At 45.2% G+C, this 22,240-nt stretch overlaps 1 protein-coding gene across 2 annotated transcripts; it reads left to right on the top strand.

The window, feature by feature from the left end:
- The first annotated feature begins 6 nt into the window (after window positions 1–6).
- On the top strand, window positions 7–21,825 carry WDR44 (WD repeat domain 44). Of its 2 annotated transcripts, XM_042480216.1 has the most exons (20): window positions 7–154; window positions 6,001–6,034; window positions 7,743–7,817; window positions 8,523–9,186; window positions 9,346–9,473; window positions 10,181–10,276; window positions 10,865–11,001; window positions 11,691–11,774; window positions 13,271–13,377; window positions 14,087–14,238; window positions 14,373–14,511; window positions 14,615–14,679; window positions 15,886–15,999; window positions 16,446–16,568; window positions 17,484–17,675; window positions 18,327–18,428; window positions 19,059–19,174; window positions 19,390–19,517; window positions 19,826–19,957; window positions 20,636–21,825. In XM_042480216.1, the coding sequence occupies exons 1-20, from the start codon at window positions 75–77 to the stop codon at window positions 20,728–20,730; spliced, it is 2,763 nt and encodes a 920-aa protein (XP_042336150.1). In that variant the 5' UTR covers window positions 7–74; the 3' UTR covers window positions 20,731–21,825. The 2 variants fall into 2 exon arrangements, with proteins under 2 accessions (XP_042336150.1, XP_042336151.1); XM_042480217.1 differs by lacking the exon at window positions 20,636–21,825 and having other exon boundaries at window positions 19,390–19,562; window positions 19,826–19,958.
- Window positions 21,826–22,240: the final 415 nt, after the last annotated feature.

The following is a 22,240-nucleotide window of genomic DNA, read 5'->3' on the forward strand; positions in this document are numbered from 1 at the left end:
CCCGCCTCGGCCCATCCTGAAGCGCTGTGCTTCTCAGTGAAGCGGCGGCTTCGCTTGGACTCCTTCCGCTCGGAATGGCCTCCGACTCGGACCCGGAGGAGCTTTTCTACGACGCCCCCGAGGACGCCCTCGCCGCCGGACACCACCCTTCGCCGTGAGTGCAACCACACACACCCCTCAATCCGAATTAGGGCGCCTTAAATCCGGATTAACGGGGAGGGGAGGGGGAAAGGGCGCGCCTCCTCCTCCTCGGCCCTGATAGAAGAATATGGGGCTGGAGGGATTGCCAGGTGACAGCCTTAATCCGGATTGAGGCCTGAGACGTCCCACGTTGGGCCCCTCCTCAAGACGCAGAGCTACATATACCTGGAGAGGTGTCCTCTCTAGGAATCTCCAGGTCCTCCATTGCAACTCTATGGTCAGCATCTGCCAGGGGTTGGCCATAGAGTCATGCTAGAGGACCTTCGAATGCCTAGAGAAGTGTCCTCTCTAGGACTCTCCAAGTCCTCCATTGCAACTCTATGGTCGGCATCTGCCAGGGGTTGGCCATAGACTCAACCTGGAAGGCCTACGAATGCCTAGAGGAGTGTTCTCTCTAGGATTCTAGCACAACTCTATGGCCAGTGTCCAGGAGGACGTAGAGATTGAAATCTGCCGAAGCCAGAGCCACACGTGTGGAGGGATGGCTGTCTTTGAGTGGCCTGGGACACTTGGAGAAATGAGAGCCTCTGTGTCTGAAGAGCGGGGTATAAATGCCCCAAACTGGACTTTGAGTATCCAATTCCCTGCAAGTGGTTTTGTGAATCCAAAGGAGCCCTTTCCTTCACTGGAGCGGATTCAAGGGAGTTTCCCTTTGGATGGAGGAGACCTTTTCCGCAGCCAGACTCCTCCAGAGCCATGTTTTGACCATTTCAAGCGGGACAAAGTGCTCCATTTCTCAGGCTGGACTCCCCTCAGAAATTCCAAGGCGCCTGATGAGCCAGCGATTGATTCATCTCCACGTCCATGATTCACGTCTGCCCAGGGCGGGAAGCCTTCAGGCCAGCAGCTTCCTTGTCCAGCAAAGGGGAAAAAATGCATTAAATTAAATGTAAACTCGGACACAACAAGTTGCCCTTTTCAAAGAGGAAACCACAGCTGGATACTGAAATACCTCTGGGGTTTCCCTTCTCTTGAACTCAGAGAAGACTAAGGGTGCAGATTGTTCTCTTCTCCTTTGGAGAAACAGTTCTCAGGCCAGTTTGCTTTGTGTTTTTCCCAAAAGCTAGTAGGCAAAAGAAAGTGCCTAAAGGCTTTTAAAAAGAAGAGATGCTTGATCTTATAACCAGTGATCATTTCAAGTAACAAAAATCCTAAGACTTTCTTAAGGGTGGTTTGCTTTTTTCCTCTTTGGCTCCTACTTCCGATGAATTTAAAGCGTCCCTACAACTTTGTTTATAATGTTGTATGTTGTTGTGTTCTTTATGGCGTCCCTCTCCTGTGGTTTTCTTGGCCAGAGGAAGTTTGCCATTGCTTTTCTCTGATGCTGAGAGAGTGCAGCTTGCCTAAGGGCAAACCTAGTGGGTTTCCATGGCTGAGTAGGGATTCGAACCCTGGTCTCCAGAGTTATGGTCCAACTCCCGCACCACTATATCATGCGACCCTATCCTGGGGTTTTCTTGGAAAGGTGTCTTCTGAGGAAGTTTGCCCTTGCGTTCCTCTGAGGCTGAGAGAGCGTGACTTGCCCAAGGTGACCTAATGGGTTTCCATGGCTGAGCAGGATTCGAACTCTCCTCTTATAGCACTGGTCCCTCCGTCGAACCATGCTAGTCTCCCTTTCAGAGTAAATTTCACCGTTTGTGGAACTCCTGGTGTCTGGTTTCCTGACGTTAGAGTCTTCTTGATAACTACAGATTGAGTCTTCCTTGTCCGAAATGCTTGGGACCAGATGTGTTTTGGATTTGGGGTTTTTCCTTTTTTGCATATATGTCCACACTGGGATATCTTGGAGAAGGGACCCAAGTCTAAACACAACATTCATTCCTCCTTCATATGCACCTGAGAACCCAGAGCCTGAAGGTCACTTTATACACAAGATATTGGAGGACTAGGCTGCTTGGAGCTCACAGATTTTGTCCGCCTCAGTTGTTTGTCTGCTACAACAAAGGCACAACCACTAGCCTTTAATGCACTAATTCCCAAACGTTGGTCTTCCAGGTGTTTTGGACTTCCAATTCCCAAAAGCCTTCGCCAGTTTGTCCAACTGTCAGGGATCCTGGCAGCTGAAATCCAAAACATCTGGAGGGCCAAAGTTTGGGAACTACTTCTATAATGCATGACCAGGATTTTGCTCTCAGATTCTAACACTTTACTCTGCCAATTGTCTGGGAAATGTTTTGGGGTTTTCACAGCTCAAACCTCATGCTGGGCGTCTGGTTTTAACAAAATGTGCATTGTGGCTTGTTTGCCTAATGCTGATTAAGAACGGCAGCGGCGTCAGCCTCTTTGGAAAGCTTGGTCCCCTTGTATTTCCCACGGTGGCAGAGGCGGATCCCTGCAGGAGCTGTGAACAAGTTTTCTTTTGGGTCTCCTCCTCTCCGCGGATGAGGAAGAATCCCTTAATTGACTCTCCCCGGTTGCATGGCTTCAAACAGAGACGATACAAGCTGCTAGTAAGCTGCAGAAAAGCGCATTTTTTTGTGGTTGGCATTTGCAAATTAGGTTTTGGGCTTTTTGGGAAATGTCAGTCTGCTTGCATTTTTCTTCAAATATGGGGCATGGGGCACGGTGCCGGTGTGCAGAAACTATAGGGATGGAGATTTTGTGGCTTTTGGGTGCAAGGATGGCTAAACTGATGTAAGTGGCTTGAAGCTCTCTGGATGCTTTCAGTTACAGAACCCACAATTTATGACCTTTGGATGAGAATTGTAGTACACACAGTCTGGAGTGGATAGGTCCTCAGCCTTTGTGTGTCTACCTTAAATCTCTTTCAGCTTTTCTGTATGTATGTTTGAAACGGGTGTGAATCGTGTTGCCCTAGATTGCTGCCACACTGCAGAATTAATCCAGTGTGACACTGCTTTAACTGCCGTGGCTCCACCTTATCAAATTCTGGGATTTGTAGTTTCTTGTGGCACCAAAGCTCTCTGACAGAGAAGACTAAATATCTCTCAGATCCCAAGATGCCATAGCATTGAGCCATGGTGGGTAAAGTGGTATCAAACTGCATTAACTCTGTAGTGTAGATGCAGCCTCAGATGTTGTACTTCAGCTACCAGTATCCCCCACCACCAGCTGTGCTGGTCAGGGGCTGATGGGAGTTGCAGGGCACATGATTCCTATCCCATTTTAAACATTTTTGGTTTCCTGTTGTTGCTTTTTAATATCCACACCAACATGCAAAATGGTTTATAAATAAAGCCATAGCGACTCTATAAAAAGAACAGCGACAAGTATAGTAAATAAGGAAGGTATTTTGGCCTGCCTTTGGAAACAGATCGATAGAGCTTGTATCACATCAGATTAGCAGCAGCTAGACACCATGGCAATGTTAAAAGCTATAAAAGACTAGGTTTTAAATGAAAAGCCCCGGAGAACCAAACATGCCTTGCCTTCTGTGTGATAACAATGTTTCTGCCTCCCTTCCCTAACAGTGAATAGATAAGGGTCATGACAGAGAAGCTGCTCATCCCTGGTAATATTATCATTGTAACTGTAAATAACGATAATTATAATTGTATTATTGAGCTGACCTTTGTTTTCCAGACTCTACATCCACCCTTTGCTCTTCTCTCCAATCCATCCTCTGCTATATCCCAGAAGGCAAGGTAGAAAACAAGGTGGATTTAGAGTGTCTGGGGAAAAAGGTCTCCGCAATCCTAGGCTGAATCAATAGGACTGTAGCATCTAATCGAGGGAAGTCATAGTCTCACCCTATTCTGCTTTGGTCAGCCTCACCTGGAATAATCCTTCCTTTGTCCAGTTCCGGACACCACTGTTGAAAAAGGATGTGGACAAGCTGGAATGTGTCCAGAGGAGGGTGACCACAATGATGGAAGGTCTGGAGACCACCAACCCCTTTGGGGAGAGACTTTGAGAACTGGGTATGTTTAGCCTAGAGAAGAGAAGGTTAAGAGGGGATGTGATAGCCCTGTTTAAATATTTGAAGGGGTGTCATATCCAGAGAATAGGACCCAGAACAATGGTTGCAAACTACAGGAAAAGAAATTGCACCACAACATTAGGAAGAACTTCCTGATGGTCAGAGCTGTTGGACAGTGGAAGACGCTCCCTCAGAGAATGGTGAAGTCTCCTTCTTTGGAGAGCTTCAAACAGAGGCTGGATGGCCATCTGTCAGGAATGCTTTGCTTGTGAGTTCCTGCGTGGCAGAAGGAGGAGTTGGTTTGGATTGCCCTTGGGGTCTCTTTTAACTCTGTGAATCTAACTGCATCCCTTCACAGTAGTAAAAGATGTCCTGCTTTTGGCTTGTGGCCCCAGTTGGTGAGGCTGGTTGGTGAATCTACACTAGAGTCTATTCTGAACTTTAAAGGAGTTGGATAATGTTGTAAACCTGATTGAGTTGGATAGGGATCAGCATTTTGGATACTTTCTTTAAAACTCGGACTAAAATCCAAAGCAGAGCCATTGCACCTACAGTTCTACAATGATGTCCTTTTTTAATGCCATCCAAAAGATGCATCTTGCTCTTCCGAACTAGAATCCCTGCTAATTTTAGCTCTGGTGCTGGAGGGCTGCAAATGAAATCGCCAGACGGAGCACAGTGGTGAATCCCTCTCTCCTCCTTCCCTTCGCTTTCCAGCCTCTCTGGCGCTTTTCGGTCAGTAATCTAAATTAGGAGGTTTCTGTGAAGATGGAGTGACTTATAAATGCATCCATCTGCTGTCAAGCCAAAGTATCTGGGCCCTCTGAAGCATGTGGGGAATGTAATTTCTTTCTGGAAATGTGGATTTAATAATGGTGGGAACGGTGCGCTTTCCCAGAGGTTGTTGAGCTGTCCCGGCATTCTTTGGACATGGCAGACTTGAGACCTGCATTTCTATACTGAAGGGGCAGGTGTTGATTTTTTGGAAAGGAGATGGGAGACACTCCTGCAGTCTGCTTACATTTCCCTTGACAATTTGGGACATGGAGCAGAGTGGAGTTCTTGTGGCCAGTGGATGGGAGAGGCAACTATATTCATACTCTGTGGGTGTTTAAGATTACATGCCCCACCATCCCTGACTCTGCTGCCTGGGTGGATGGGAGTTGTAATCCAAATGTTCTGGAGGGGACAGGTTTGCCTATCACTGCAACAGTACAATTCTCATCTCTTCTGTGGGATTTTTTACAACTTGGGATAACATGGAGAAGGCCTTCCTGCATGGCAGGGGGTTGGGCTGGATGACCCTTATGATCTCTTCCAATTCTTATGATCTTATGAATGTTGAGTAAAGGGGGCTGTCTTGGTGGGGCTCAATGGACAGGAGAAAGGGGGCAGGTGACTCATTTTGCCTAGCCTGTAATACAGGAAAAACACACTGGTTGGTATTATATGGAGAGCCAATGTGGTTTAGTGGTTTGAGCATTGCACTAGGGTTCTGGAGACCAGGGTTTGAATCTCCACTTGACTATGGAAACCCATTCAGTGACCTTAAGCAAGTCACACTTTCTCAGCCTTGGAGGAAGTGAGTGGCAAAAACCTCTTTGAACCAACCTTGCTGAGAAAACTCCATGGTAGGTTTGCCATAAGTCAGAAGTGATTTGAAGACACACAACAACAGCAACGGGGAGTTTGCATCTGTCCAGGGATCCATGGGAAACCAATCTTTGTGTAAAAATTCTCCTAGAGGGGCAGCATTTGAACTCTACTGCCCTGGAGGACCAAGGGGGAGAAATAAATGCAGGTTGCTTTCTGAACTGGTAACAGGTATTAAATCCTTTTGCTTGGCTTTGCATTTTATTTAACCTCTGCCACGTCTTCTGTTTTCTTCCTCCTTTCCTTGTCCTCTCTACTCCCAATAGGTCACCAACCAAAGTCGGACTGCCAGTACCGAAGGTGCGTCTCTTTGTGTAAATGTTTGTCCATTGCAAGCAACTGGCATGACTTCAAACTGAAAGCCACAAGGCCAACTCATGCTAAAGATGCCAAACCTGCGGCACTGAGGTAGAAAGTAGAAGATGGAGAAGGCGAGGCAGATGGGAAGATTTCCCTCCCATCCTCTTTTGAGTTTTTCTGTCATAATACACTGGTTCCCAAACTTTGTTCCTCAGGGGTTTTGAATTTCAACTCCCAGAATCCCCAATCAGCTTGTCCAACAGGAATTCTGGAAAGCAAAGTCCAAAACACCTAGCAGACTAAAGTTTGGGAACCACCGCTGTTATATGAGAGAGAGATATATGTGTCCAGAAACTGTGTCCCTCTCTCAGGTCTCAATTTGGTCCTACTTGGTTTCTGCATTTTCAAACCTGTCTTTCTTTCACCCCTGCTTGCCATTCCTTTGGAAAGACACGGCGATGGTGGCAACGTTAAGCAAAACTAGAACGCTGCTGTAACTTGTCAGATCTAAGCAGACTTCATGAGCGCCTCGGTGGTCTTAATTGCATTCTTCTTTCTCTCTTCTCGCCTTCTTGTTCCCCAAATCTCTTGGGCTGGCGACAGGGAGTGGAGGGGGGGGGGGTAGAGCATTTTGCTTTGAAAATCCTGAAAGTATGTGAAACCATAGGGCTAAAGTTAGCACATGGAGGCAGCGCCGCTGCTTCCCACGCAGATAATTAGCATGCTGTCGCCACAAACATTGTCAAGCAGAGCCGAATCTCTACCATTAAGTAGGCCAGGAGTTGGTACGCATTGGAAGGGAAGGAGAGGCAGGAGAGAAGCACTTGTTTCTGCTTACTTAGATGGGCTGGAGGAGATGTCATGGATTCCTTTTGAGGAAGGACGAAAGCTTGGCCCAGGAGTGTTGCCTTAGCACTGTTCTACTTCGGTGCATAAAACAGAGACTTCGCCTTCTTATTATCCTAAGGAACTTCACTCGCTCTGCTTCGAGTGTCCAAGGCATCTCAAAAAGCAAATACAAAAGCATAATGTGTATCCAAAAATAGCTCACGTCGGAAGACAGGAGCGGAAGCAAATATTAAAGGCACTTCCCACCCATTGCTGGTAAAATGTAGAAAATAAAGCTGTGAGTGAAACACAAAATGACCATAATTTGTCCAGATAAAAATATAGGAAGAGAAAAGATGCCCCTTGGGCAGAACAAGACAGGTGGTTCCTCAAATGGGGTACTGGGCCTGGGAGTTGTCATCTAAAAAAGTAACTCTTCCAAGCGCTGGTCTAGCCTGGCCACTGTTGGCAACAAGGACTGCGCCTGTACTGTAGAACGAATGCGGCTTAATACCTCTTTAACTGCCATACTGTGGAATTCTGGGATTTGTAGTTTGTTGTGGCACCAAAGCTTTCTGAGAGAGAAGGCTAAATATCTCACAAAACTAAGAGCCCCACGGTTCCATAGTGCTGAGTCATGGCAGTTAAAGTGGTGTCAAACTGCAGTATTTCTGCAGTGTAGATGTAATCAGGGTGATGGATGAAGTAGCCCTTTGGTCTGGGAACCTTCAAAAGGTCGATCTTTTGTTTGTGGGCACTTGAGCTTTACTATTCTCAGCCTGCCTGTTCCATATGTCTGCAGTCTCCATGTACCCATCTGCTGCTCTGTGACCAGTTTTTAAATTTAGATGAAGAATTACTTATGCTTGATTATTTCTAGGAGCTGACCAGTGGTCCACAACCAGCAGAGTGCAAGGCAAGAACATCAGAAGCAAAGCAAGATGACCCTAAAGAGGTTTGTAGTGCGGGTTACTTAGAATGCTTGAGTGCAGGTTTTAAAAGAACTGTGTAACAAATCCCTTTAGCAAATCTGCTGAAAAGTCATGTCACTTTCTGGGAGGTTTTTTCATTTTTACACATGAGCAATTTTTTGGTGCAGTACCTAATATGGATGCTTTAGGCAAAAAAGAAATCTGAGACAGCTGTTTCCCAAAGACATAGCAATATCTGTGAAAACAAAATTAGTTTCCTATTCCATGACCTCCCAAGTTGATCATGAGATGCCCTAAACATCAGTTAGTTGAGAAATTTCCCAAAGAATGGGATTATCATTCCCTGTACTGATTTTCCATCAGCCTGATACTGGACCACAACCACCCTAGCAGGACCTAAGAATCCAGTCTTAATCTCTTCATAGATGCCAAGTTTAAACTTTACAGAGATTTCCATTTTTCAAGTGAAGTAGTTGGGAATCCCACTCTCAATAGGCTACCATCTCCAAATCTTTTGATACTTGCAGTGCTGGGGGATGACCAGGTGTTACGATTGTGCCATGTGAAAGGGCCCCAAATTCAACTTGCACCTTCTTTTCCAAAATTAGAGCCATCCGGGTGGCTGAATTGGGATCCCAGGAGGGCCCAGTGTGGCCCCAAGGACTGAACTCCCCCACCTTGCCTTGTGTGTTCACTGCCTACCTGTGACACATGTGTTTCCCATTCAGATAATTGACATTATCATAGAAGAAAGCCAGAAAGCAAATCCTCTGGAGGACAATCCTTTAGTCCCGGATGGACAGGAATTGACTAATCCCTCATCACATGAAAATACTTGGATTTCTGGAGCAGACCTTCTCCAGCATATTCCTGAACTGTTGGTTGCAGAAGCGACATTGCAAGGAGATCATGAAGTGCCATCGAGTCAGGATGTGGCCAACAGGACAGAATCTGGGCCGGTCTTGCCGCCTCCTGTCAATGACACACCGGAGCATGGAGAAGGGGAAGGCTTAGTGGTGTCATCTGAAATCACAGGCGAGACCCATGAACTGAAGGAAACCAAAGGCAATGAGCCAGAAGAAGAAACTGATAGCATGGGAGCACCTGATGGGAGGACAGCAGATATTTTGGACCAGACAGTAGCCTCAGCAGATCTCTTGCCCACCAAAGATTTCTCAGCCGGTGAGGAAATGCCACCAGCCAAGCCCCCGCGGCAGCTCAGTGTTGAACCTGACATTGTGGCCAGCACAAAAAAGGCCATTCCTGCCCGACCTCCCCCTCCGGCAGGGGTCCCACCTCCCAGACCTCCGCCCCCCGCCCGACCTGCCCCACCGCCGAGGAAGAAAAAGAGCGATCTAGAAATCGAGATGCAGAAAATTCCTGGACTGGAAGGCGAGTCTCTTTTTCCTTACATGCAGTTCGATTCTATCTGTAAATGTTTAGTCACCATCCCATTGCTCTCCATATCAGTAAAATAATAATTAATAACAAATTATTAAAATTACAAATTCATCAACAATTTACCTTTAATACGTCAATTTTTTTTTCTAGTTTCCAGGGAGACTTTTCCCGGTGGCCTCTTAAGCCCCAACGTATCTATGGAATCCATGGCCAAAGTCTCCCAGCCTTCTTTGGATCTGGCGAGCGCAACAAGCGGAGACAAAATCGTCACTGCCCAAGTAAGGGCAATGGCCACTGGAAATGCCTACCTGACCCATGGAATGTACAGATTGCCCCCCGTATCCACAGATTCAACCATCCACAACTTGAAAATATTCAAAAAAATATAAATTGCATAAAGTAATTTTTGCTCTTTACAAGGGGTGCCATTTACTATGCCAATGTCTATAATGGGATTTGAGCATCCACTAAATGGATGAGCAAGGGTCATGCATGCTCCTGTTTGCTATCTTGTCTTTTGTGTGTTGCATTGAGGTGTGCTCATTTGTTTTCCAGTAGTGGTTTTTTAATTTGTAAAAGAAGCATTTCATGGGAAGTGGGGAGCGATTCTGAGAGCAGCCTTCCTAAGCTATGATTAGAGCACTTCTCCCATGTCAGTTCAGTTTTCCAAGTGCAAGAAATTGTTTCATTGGTAAAGGATTTGCTCACAAGGGGTTAAGTGGCGGAAGAAATCTGCTCCAGTTCCCTGGAGTGATACAATCAAGATTTCCCTAACAAGTCCAGTCCATTTGCTTTCAGTCTTGTGGTAATCTTTAAAAGCTTCCCTGTTGATTTTGACCTGGGTTTTACTCACGCTGCTCTTTGGGAACCCTTTTGTAGTGCGTGATGTGCCTTGACCCAATTTCCAGTGCTGGCACGTTAATGAAATAATAATGTATGCTCTTTCATTTTCTACTTTTAAGCGAATGAACATTTGTAATTGCAGGAAAATGGGAAGCCGGCGGATGGACAGACAGTCACAAGCGAAGTGGTTGGACCTCAGAGACCCAGGTCTAATTCTGGCAGAGAGCTCACAGACGAGGTATCCTTGTGGGGAACAGGGGTGTGGAATTGTAGCTCCTACTTTTCCTATGTTTACAGAACAGGGGAGTTGTGTTCTAAACATCACACATGTATCAGAACCACTGAAAATTTAATTCTTCCAGATGAGACCATTGATCCATCTAGCTCTAGGTTGACTGTAATAGAGGAGGGAATTGACAGGCCTGTAGATTGCATGTGACCTCCAAAGGCCATCTCTGTGGCCCTTTGGTCAAGGAGTGGGGAAGATGCAGCCCCTGGACCCCACTTTTGTGGTCCATGAAGCCTCCTGCAAAAGTGTGAACTGTTCACTACTTCCATTGTCTGGTAATTTTTGTTCTTGTCCCATTTGACTTTCCCTCTTAACAATCCCACATCTTCCATACTTCAAGTTAAAACAGCCCTGCACACTGAAGGACTTGACATTGCATATGAGAGCATATCTGGAGTAGTTGCGTTGGCCATACAGCAAAACGCAATTAACATCCAAAATACACAAAACGGCTACAGCCTTCCGGCAGTGGAGCATTTCTGTCTCTTACATATCTGTGACCCTGATCCATGACCTCTCCCTCCCTTGTTTCCACAGGAAATTTTGGCCAGTGTCATGATTAAGAACCTCGACACAGGAGAGGAGATCCCCTTGAGTTTGGCTGAGGAGAAGCTACCCACCGGTATCAACCCCCTGACGCTGCATATCATGAGGCGGACGAAGGAATATGTCAGGTGGGGATGGGGTGGCTAGAGTTTGGAAAAATTCCTTTTCTGGACTAGATCTTCCAGCATCCTCCAGCAATTATCACTTAAACAGTGATATTTTGAAAAGTGTGGTTAAAACAGGGAAAAACACATTTAAAACATAATTACTTATAAAAGGAAAAATATAGCACATCATTTGACACAGGGTGCTGCTACATCACTTAAACCTCAAAGTCCTGCCTGAATAAAATAGTCTTCACCTGTAGGGGGAAAGAGGACAGAGAGAGGGCCAACTAGATCTCCCATGAAAGGGCTTTCCACAGCCTGTGAGTAGCAACCAAGAAGGCCCTGCCTCCAATGTAATAGAATCATAAGAGTTGGAAGAGACCTCAAGGGCCATCCAATCAAACCCATTCTGCCATGCTCTTTTCCTGTAGCTTGACTCCATTGCTTCGTGTCCTATTCTCTGGAGCTGCAGAAAACAAGCTTGCTCCATCCACACTATGACACCCTTTCAGATATTTAAACATGGCTATCATGTCACCCCTTAACCATCTCTCCCAGGTTAAACACCCAGCTCCCTAAGCCACTTCTCATATGGCTTTATGGTTTCCAAAGTCCTCCCCCAACATGCCTAGGGGTGTCCTTGCATCCATTTGGGGTTCTGTTCCATTAAGCACATAACAATAACTTAATGCCATCTTGCCTTTCTGCAGCAATGAGGGGGCACAGTCAGATGATGAAGACAAGATGCAGTCTCAGCAAAGCGACACAGACGGAGGGCGCTTAAAGCAGAAGACGTAAGGCTCCCAGTTCCCTTATCTTCGGGTTTCTGGAAGGGAAAGGCTGCTTGGGGCCTTCCTTTGTATGCCTGATTCAGTCTCAGCTGCCTCCAGGTAGGGTTGGAAGAAAAGAGACTGGTCTGAAAATCAGGAGGGTCACTGCCTGTGAGTGGTCAGAGTATTGGGCTAAAAGAGTCTGACTCAGTCAAAATCCTCTTCCCTTATTCCTGCATAAACACTGTAAATGCGGTTTGCTGGCCTCCTTCGTCTTGCCCAGCTGGTCTGTTGAATATTTTTCATGGCTGCCATTTCATTGCTGTTTCACTTGTGGCTTGGTCTTGTTATGTTTTCCTATTTTACCGTGATGAGCTTTGGGTTGTTTTTATTATTCCACTGCTTGTTTAAAGCAGGAGTGTTGGATAACTGCAGAGGCAGTGGAGGTCAGTTTTCATCTGTCTGGTCCCACTGGTGTGCTATAGCCCTCAGGCTCCCTAAAAAATAAAATACATATTTTTCAGATGATTTTTTTTCACCCAGCATTTTGCACCACTCAAAACTGCATTGAAGCACAGCAGTTTTAATCCCCAGCTCCCAAGTCCCCTCCTACATACCTTGAAATAAAACCAGAATCAGTTGAGAAAGAAACAGGGAGTGAGCGACATTAGGAAGAAAAATCACCTAGATAATGTTTTTAAAAATTGGGGGTGAAGATTTAGGAATCTTGAGGCCACACTTTGGAGCAACATGGCCACACACACTTTGCTCATCCTGGTATAGAGTATTCAGTACTGCTCAAGGGACATCCACATTGCAAAATGTTGGCGTTTCAATACCACTTTGCCTGCCATGGCTTCATCCTCTGGAATCCTGGGATTTGGAAGTTTAAGGAAAGGCAATCTAGAATCCTCTGCCAGAAAGTGCTAGCACTTCAAAGCGAAACTACAAACCACCTTGTCTCAAAGTGCTGCGATTGTACAGTGTGGATACACCCCCGTGTGTCGGAAAATGCTTCCATGCAGGTTAAAAGTAACTTGACAGTTCCTGGCCCTGTGTGGTTTGAGTTGAAAGACACCATACATAAGGAATAAGGGATGGAGAGGGAAGAGGAGAAAAAAGCTTAGGCCTCACAATGACCAGCTGGATGGAAGCACAGCAGGAAGCCTGCACCAGAATGGCTGTTGGTGGCTGGGTGATATTTGAGGGAGATCCAAAGGCAGCTGGTCTCAGAAGAAACAGTGGAATAATACCTCTCCTCTCTTCTCCATCTGCTTCCTCCCTCTCTTTCCTCCCTCTCCTCTGTCTACTTTCTGTTTTGCAGGATAACAGGATATAAATATTTCAGCAAAACTTAAAAGCAGGAAGGGAAAAATAAATGCTCTGAATTGTAGCTGTGTTATATGTCAGATAGCAAGCCATGCGAACAGTCTCAGGCAGAATTAGAGCTGTCAGATGTCTTTGCTCACTATTAGCCATCAAAGGAATCTATATTTCCATTTTTCCCCCCTCTTCCAAAGGACTCAGCTGAAAAAGTTCTTGGGCAAGTCCGTCAAGAGGGCGCGGCACCTAGCTGAAGAGTATGGAGAACGAGCCGTGAATAAAGTGAAGAGTGTTCGAGACGAAGGTTCGGGGGCAGAGAAGGGGATCTTTAGTTGCAGGGCACATGGAGCATCTAGTATGACTGTAGCCCTGGATGGGGTGGAGGAGACTGGGTATTTTCTCTCTGGATTAGCTTTACTCAGATTGAATTTTGTGGTTGGAATCTCACCTCTGCCAATCTCCCCAAAGGGCCCAAAGATGAGTGCTTTCTCCCATCCACAGCCTGCCATGCAACCAACAGAAGGCTGGCCAGCTGTACAGAGGGATTATTTATTTAAATGGCCTGTGCAAGGCAGAAGTTATGGCTCAAGGTTGAAGTCCCTGTTTAGAATGCATAAGACCTCAGGATCAAACTCCATCCCCTCCAGGAGTCTGTTTCATATTTTCTTGATAACTAGAGAGTCAGCAAGGTATAAAAGTTTGAGTGTTGGACCATGACTCTGAAGACCAAGTTTCAATTCACTGCTTGGCTGTGGTAACCCACTGTGTGAACCTGGCCAAGTCACACACTGAGCCCCAGAAAACTCCCATGGTAGGCTTGATTCCATAGTTTGGAATCAACATGAAGGCAAACAACAACAACAACAAAGCACAGCTTCTAGAGCTGATGTTGGGGCTGTGTTTGCTGTGAGTTCTCTTTCTGAGCCTCAAGAGTTTTACCAAAGTGTCAAGGCAGGATAGAAATGTGAACGATGGGCTCTGACAGTGGATTTGTTGATTTCTCTCCTCCTCAGTCTTTCATACTGACCAAGATGACCCCTCCTCAAGTGATGATGAAGGAATGCCCTACACCCGGCCAGTGAAATTCAAAGCAGCGCATGGCTTCAAGGGGCCATACGACTTTGAGCAAATTAAAGTTGTTCAGGATCTCAGTGGGGAGCACATGGTAAGTGCCTCTTTCGGGTTTACTAACATATACGAAGCATACTGTAGTGATTTGAATGTTGAGTCCAGGAGACCAGGATTCATATCCTTTCTTGACCGTAAAAACCTACTGGGTGACCAACTCTTTTTCATCAGGGTGCCGTGTGGACAATGAAGTTCTCCCACTGTGGCCGGTTGCTCGCTTCAGCGGGTCAGGACAATGTAGTGAGGATTTGGGTGCTGAAGAATGCTTTTGACTATTTCAACAACATGCGGATGAAGTACAACACAGAAGGTACTGCCTTCTGTCCCCTTTGGTCCTCCCCTGGACAGCTAGAAACAGCCACTTCTTCTTAAAGAGTGTGTTCTTATGTTACTTTTCCATGTTTATATTTCAGGCCGGGTGTCCCCGTCTCCATCTCAGGAGAGTCTGAATTCTTCCAAGTCAGATAATGATATGGGGGTGAGTTGGAACCCCTTCAAACTTCCCCATCCATGAGATTGTGTGACTGTGGGACAATTCATGCTCCCCCCTCCAGGTGTTCCTTGTAGTTTGGATTATATAGATTGAGTCTCTCTTACCCAAAATGCCTGACACTAGAAGTGTTTTGGTTTGGGGATTTTTTTTAAAAAAAAGAATATTTTCATATTCATAATGAAATACCTTGGACATAAGATTGAAATGTAAACACAACATTCATTTATGTTTCATATATACCTCATACACATAGCCTGCAGGCAAAGAGGGCAAGCTCAGAGAATCGCCCCAGCAAAGTCAGTTAGGTCATTAACAAGAAATAAATCTGTCGTCGCATCTTCCTCCCAGCGTGTAGGTGATTAACACTGCTCCCTTAGCATGAGTTTGGATTTGAATGCTGGAAGTAATTAAACGCAGCACTCTCTACCTACTTTCCTAGAAAGGGAACAATTACTTTCCTCAGTGTTGTTTAAAGGTGAGGTGGATAACTGGGCCAGGGAAGTGGCTTGTGGGGGAAATCAAGTATGCGTCGAGGACAGGATTCTGTATAGTCACCTTGCCATTTTTTCTTATTATTCCTCTTATGGGTAAACTCATGCCTATAGCAGATGCTGTTGTGTGGGACCATGGAGTGTATTATCCCTGAATCTCTAAGGTGTTGTGTACACCAACGGGAAATCCTGTATTCCCCTCGTAGGGTTTGCAGTCAACACAGGGCTTTTCTTTGAAAATCCAGGGGAAAAAGAACTGCCTTTTACCCCTCGGTTTGCTTGGAAAATCTGGCTCAGTGTCGAGGACACAGCCACATGGCCAGAAATACTCTGCACTATAAGACACATGATGATTGTAGGACTGCCCTTCTGGGTTATTCCGATCTGTGACTGTGAGTGTAGCATTATCAGAAGAAACTGTGGGGTGAGTATAGGGTTTCCCAATGGTGTAGACAAGTGGGAAAAGTGTGGACACTCCAAAAGTCCCAGACCCTCAATTTTTTTTTTCTGGCTGATCGTCAAGTTTGATGGCCAGCAATGTTAGTATGGTATTTCTGTGCACCACAGATTTTAAAAAGTTACTTATTTGAACCACAAGTCCAATATTACTTATCCTCTGCTGTGCCCTAAAAAAGTAGTTGCATACTCGGTACTTTGGGTTCCTGCCTCGTCTCCTCATTCTCATGTATCTGCTTGATAGGTTTGCAGCGGGACCGACGAGGACCCAGACGATAAAAACACACCATTTCGTCAGCGGCCTTTTTGCAAATACAAAGGGCACACAGCAGATCTGCTTGACTTGTCCTGGTCGAAAGTAAGACGGCCTGGTTGTTGTCGTTACATTTCATCTAGTTGGTTGCAGATTGTGTTTAGGCCACTGACTGTGGAATTAAAGTTATAATTGTGTAGTACAAAAGGGACCAAAGTGTTTTTCTACAACAGGAGTGGGCAACTGTGGAAGGGTGGACCTCTGAGGAGACTTTGGATGACCATATCCCTACCACACTTTCTCCCACCAAAAAAAAATCAATCTCCCCCCCCCCCCAGGCCCTATAGAGGACATGGGAGGTATATTACAAACACATCTCCATATAAGTCTGTGTGTGTGTGTGTGTGTGTATAGATATAGAAGCACAGAGAGAGATGTCTGCTGCTTCAAGCAGACAAAACTCAGCAGTAGATGGCATTCACAGTTGGCGCACTCAGTGTACGCATTTTACACATCTCGGAAATAATTCATGCCATTTTGATCCCCTCCAGAATTACTTCCTGCTCTCTTCATCCATGGATAAAACAGTCAGGCTCTGGCACATATCCAGGCGAGAGTGCCTCTGCTGTTTCCAGCACATTGACTTTGTCACAGCTATCGCCTTCCATCCTAGGGTAAGCAGCTTCCTTCTTTTTTCTATATGGGGCTGACCTGGTTTTTAACCTAATTTTGAATGTTAAATATGGATTGAATGGAAATTGAATCATAGATTCATGGGATTGGAAGAGACCCCACAGGCCATCCAGTTCACCCTATTACAGCCATGCAAAATACTCCCTGTGTTAGATGGCCATCCAGCCTCTGTATTAAAACCTCCAAAGAAGGAGACTCCACCATCCTGTGAGGCAGCGTCTTCCACTGTCAAACAGCTCTTACCATCTGGAAGTTCTTCCTGATGCTGAGGTGGAATTTTCTTTCCTGTTGTGTGAATCCAGGGCTCGTGTCCTGATCTCTGGAGCAGCAGAAAACAAGCTCAATCTGGCATCCTTTCAAATATTTAATAATGGCTATCATGTCACTCCTTAACCTTCTCTTCTCCTGGCTCAATATACCCAGCTCTCTAAGCTGCTCATCATTGGGCATGATTTCCAAACCTTTCACCATTTTGGTCAGCGTCTTCTGGACATGCTCCAGCTTATCAACATGAACATGGATTCATGTGCAGGAAGCAGATAAAATTCTCAGGGTGCATCTTGTGTGTATATGAGGATGGTAGACGTAGTACTGATGTGAATGTATGAGTTGCGCTTCAGAGAGCATCGGGTGAATGGCATGCTCACGGGTCTTGAACTCTTGTTGCCCTCAGAGTTTATCTGAATACAGGAAAGGTGAGAACTCAATTGCCTGAGATTTTGCACTAGAATTTAGATATTGAGTGTTCCTGGTGGTTTGTCCCAACTTTAATTGTTTATCCCATTTCTGATGAGCCAGCAGATAGGAGGCTTCAAAGGATTGCTCTTGATAGCCCTTTCTTTATGGTTTCTCCTTTTATTTGATTTTATTGTTTGTGTTTGGGGTTTTTTTTTAAGGATGACAGATATTTTTTAAGTGGTTCGCTGGACGGAAAACTCAGACTCTGGAACATTCCTGACAAAAAAGTGGCACTGTGGAATGAAGTTGATGGACAGACCAAGCTGATCACGGCAGCAAACTTTTGTCAGAATGGCAAATACGCTGTGATTGGTACATATGATGGCCGGTGTATCTTTTATGACACAGAGGTGAGCCTTAGCTACTGCAGATTAACATCAGGCATTTTACTTAAAGAGGGAGTGAGGATATGTGGTTGTCCCCCAAACCCCACATTTATAGCCGCTGAAACCTCTGGCCTGTTTCCTGAATCCTCTTCCACAAAATTTTGGGCATTTGGTGAAAACTGCATCAAACAGACAGGGAATGTGATTAGCCTAAATATCTCACAAAGCTACAGATCCCAGAATTCCATAGCATTGAACCATGGCAGTTAAAGCAGTGTCAAGCAGCATTAATTCTACAATGTAAATGCAGCCTTTATTTTGGTGGTGATTTGGCTGAAAATTGTTTCCTTCAGCCCTTGATCTAACATCAATTCCAGAGGGTCCAAATGTGTTGGTTAAGTCCATGGGGAGTGTTAGAGGTGAAAATTGGTCCCTCTGCCCCACACTGTTGTGCACCCATGATTTCAGGGAAGCATCCAGCTGTGTGTTTGCCTTGGTTCAAGATCCCATGAATTAAGAAATTAGCACTATCTCCAGCATCCACCACTAACACGGTCCCTTGATGGTGCCTCAGTATCCCATCCCAGTATTAACCTCCTCACAGTGTAGACCTCATGGGTTTTGACTTTCTATGACTCTGCAAATCAATGTGCTTGCTGCTTTTCTGCTTTTTAGCACTTGAAGTACCATACGCAGATACATGTGCGGTCAACCAGAGGCCGGAATCGAGTTGGAAGGAAGATCACAGGAATTGAGCCCTTGCCGGGGGAAAACAAGGTAACCATTTCACATTCTTACCAACTTGAGTCCACCTGGGCTCATTGGGCTGGGCATGCCATTCCAGAAGCCAGTTATTGTCAGCAGTGTGCCAGCAGTTAAGTACAGTACAGCAAATGCATGGATGTTGTGGTCCAAAACCAGGAAAAACTTCCAAGCTCTGAATCAGTCCTAATCTGAGTTGCAGTTCTAGGGACGAACAAATAAAAAATACAAGTTGAGTTTCCTTTATCTGAAATGGGTCCGAGCCATGCAAGTCATGTCTTAAGCAACTGTGATTAACACAACTATGGTGCATTGTAACTTCTGTTTATTCTTCGCTTAAAGATATTTATATCCAGGACAGCTCACAGTACTAAAGTAGGATGTTATACAAACAGATAGATACAGAGTTCTACCAAAAAAGGACAAAATATTTTTAATAGTTCCATATTCTGCACCACTTCAGTGTTAATTCAGAGAGCAGACTGGATGACTCAAATGCAGTGTAGGTCAGAACTCTGGTAATTGTCACTTCAGAGATTTATGGACAAGTTTGATGCATGGAATCTGAGACTGCATGTGCCTGTCTTAACTTGCAGCTCTTCACCTCTCTTGGCTGATGGGAAAAGCTTTTATTTCTCTTTCCAGATCCTCGTGACATCAAACGACTCCCGGATCCGGTTGTACGATTTGCGGGACCTGTCTCTGTCGATGAAATACAAGGGCTACGTCAACAGCAGCAGTCAGATCAAAGCCAGCTTCAGGTAATGGGAGACTTGATGGACACTTGGATTTGTGGAGAAATTTGGGGTGGGACTCATAGACCTGGAATCCAGTCTCATATGTTATCTGTTCTAAGCCGTGCGCTTCTTGTCTGTGGGAAGAAAGGGAAGGGAGATGAGGATAGCAAAAGAAAAACCGAAGATGATGGTTTCTTTTTCTCTTTTTTCCCACTTCCTTCCCTTATCTCTCTCTCCAGCCATGACTTCACATACATTGTAAGCGGCTCAGAAGATAAATACGTTTACATCTGGAGCACCTACCATGACTTGAGCAAGTTCACGTCTGTGCGGAGGGACCGCAATGACTTCTGGGAAGGTGTCAAAGGTGAAGAATAATATTTGAAGTGCTGCTGCCTTACCTTTCAGTGAGGTAACCAAAGAAGTGCCAGGAGTGGGGAAAGTGGCTGCTAAGGTAGTTTTGGCTCACCTCGGTCCCATGAATAGATTGTCCCCTCCCTCTGCCCTTGCTGTGAGGTGGCTAATGGGAGTTGTTAGCCAGATGTTCCCCACTTCTGGGTAAAATATTTCCCTTCCATAAGATCACAGTTGTATCCGCTGGTTGTCTCCACATTTTCCCCTCCCATGTTGTCCTTAAATGAGTGACTTTCCTGACAGGTTTTCCTCTTTTCCCAGCACACAATGCAGTTGTCACATCAGCCATTTTTGCCCCAAATCCCAGCTTGATGGTATCCTCAGAAACGTCAGAAAAGCAAGAGCCTGAAACCAAAAGCGAGGATTCTGAATCAGCAGATCCCATTCCTTCTGGTAGGTGCTTTTTCAAACCTGAGCTGCATCAAGTTTGACATTGCTTTAACTGCCATGACTCCCTCCGATAGAATTTGTAGTTTCTTGTGGCACCAGAACTTGCTGACAGAGAAAGCTAAATAGCTCACAAAGCTACAGATACCAGAATTCCTTAGCATTGACCAATGGCAAAGTAATGTCAAACTGCATTATTTCCACAGTGCAGATGCAGCCCAAGTCTTCGGGGTGAACAACTGTGGGCCTCTGGGATTTGTCCTACCATTCCCAGTAGCCCTAGCTGACATAAACCAATGGAGAGGGATTATGGGAGTTACAAGCCACCAACATGGAGGGCTTCAGTTTGCAGTTTGGTGGTCTGATGGGATGTAGCTTTGTGAGATATTTAGAATTCTCCATCAGAGACCTCTAGTGTCTCCTCAAACTGCAAATCCCATGATTGCATAGGATGCCGAACATCCCAGAACTGTCTCCCAATACCCCTTTTCCTCTGCAGTCCCTCAAAATGGCAACAAGTGACACAGCATCAGTTCCTGCACCATTTTGGGAAGGGCTGCAAAAGAAAATTAGGGTGTTTGGGCTTGCTAAGGAGTGTGCCACCATTTAGTTGCCCGTCTCTGCCTCCCCGATTTTGGTTCTTGTGTGGGGCTCTTTCTTACAACCTCCCTCCACTCTTTCCAGGAGCGCTGAAGACGGATCACGCAGAAGTGCTCCTGTCGGCGGATTTCACAGGCGCCATCAAAGTCTTTATTAACAAGAAGAAAACTCTCTCTTAAAAATGATGGGTAACTCAAGATCCTCTCTGTAATGGTACCCCGGTGTGAATCATGTGAATACAGCGTTGGGAAAGCTGGCTTATTCCTAAACTCTCATTTCAGGGCTCCTCCATTTGAGCTCCCCGAAGAGCGGCATCTGAACTGTTAACTCCCCCCGGGCTTTTTAGAATAGAAAGGGAAATGCACAGTCCACATTGCAAAAAATGTCATGTCAGAATTCCTGCAAATCATTCTTTTGCTAAATAAATGTTGGCATGCGCAGGATTCTGCATGAAAGAGGCAATGAGATATTCTGTGCCCTTCTTTGCAAAGGGGGGGGGGGGAAGGTATCGCCCTGCACCAAATTGGGAGCCAAATTGAATTTATTACGATGCCGAAAACGATGGGGAGGGGCTGGCAAGGGGAAATAATTTATTATTTTTAGTACTGCAAAGATGCCGTGCCACTCTTAAGGGAGCAAATCGCTCCAATAAAACTGCTATTTTGTTTTTTTTAAGGGGGGGGGTTGTTAACAGAGCTGAATTTGTGACTGGATCCCTTGGATGTTTTGTGAGATCCCTACACAGCGCTGTTCCCAGTCCTTTGCCTTGGATGGATTAGCTGCAACCATGTCACATGTTTTTATAATGTGGAGGGTTTTTATTTTGGTATTTTGCTGTCTTCTAATTATTGTGCACTCTAGATTCCTTTCTTAATATATAATATTTTCCCTCCTCCTCCTTTTTTTTTGCACAGTGGAGCACAATATTTCTATGAAAGAGATTCTCATTCCTTATCCATGAGCACTGAGTTATGCTCACCTTAAAAAAAGAAAGATATTAAGCTGCGTTAGGAACAATTCTTATGTTTTACAACAATGTAAAATAAACTGTTTACATATTTTTTTAAAGCATTATAGTTTAAAATTTAGTTTTGGTTTTGTCCTCTCTCTCTCTCCCTCTGTTTTGTTTAGAGCTAACCGAAATTTGTAAATATTCGTAAAAATTATACCAATGAAATAACATTTGCGGGGGCCTGAAACCCACCAAGTGTTGTTGATGGTTTCTGTTTCAAAAGACAAAAGATGTATCATTAAAAATGGGTCATTGAAAGAAATCTTGGCATCCTTTGATTTGTTGCATGTATCTCAGCCTGGCTCTCTAACCGGAGTTTCTATTCTTTCTCTTGGCAGTCACCAAAATAACTTCACCAGAAACTGCAATGATAATTTTTTTCCCTTTAAGCTTTCTAAATAGTTGTTTATCGGTATTGCATACAGGACTTAGTTACTCTTGCTTTGCTATTCTTGTTGTTGTGTGCCTTTAAGTCATTTCCGACTTGCGGAGACCCTGTCCCAGGGTTTTCTTGGCAAGATTTGTTCAGAGGTTTGCCATTGCCAGCCTCTGAGGCTGAGAATATGTGACTTGCCCAACGTTGCCCACTGGGTTTCCATGGCTGAGCAGGGGTTCGAACCATGGTCTCCAGAGTCTCCAACTCTCAAACCATGGCACCACGCTCTCTCTCTGTTGCT

Source organism: Sceloporus undulatus, chromosome 7 (genome assembly GCF_019175285.1).
Source record: "Sceloporus undulatus isolate JIND9_A2432 ecotype Alabama chromosome 7, SceUnd_v1.1, whole genome shotgun sequence".
NCBI classification, from domain to species: domain Eukaryota; kingdom Metazoa; phylum Chordata; class Lepidosauria; order Squamata; family Phrynosomatidae; genus Sceloporus; species Sceloporus undulatus.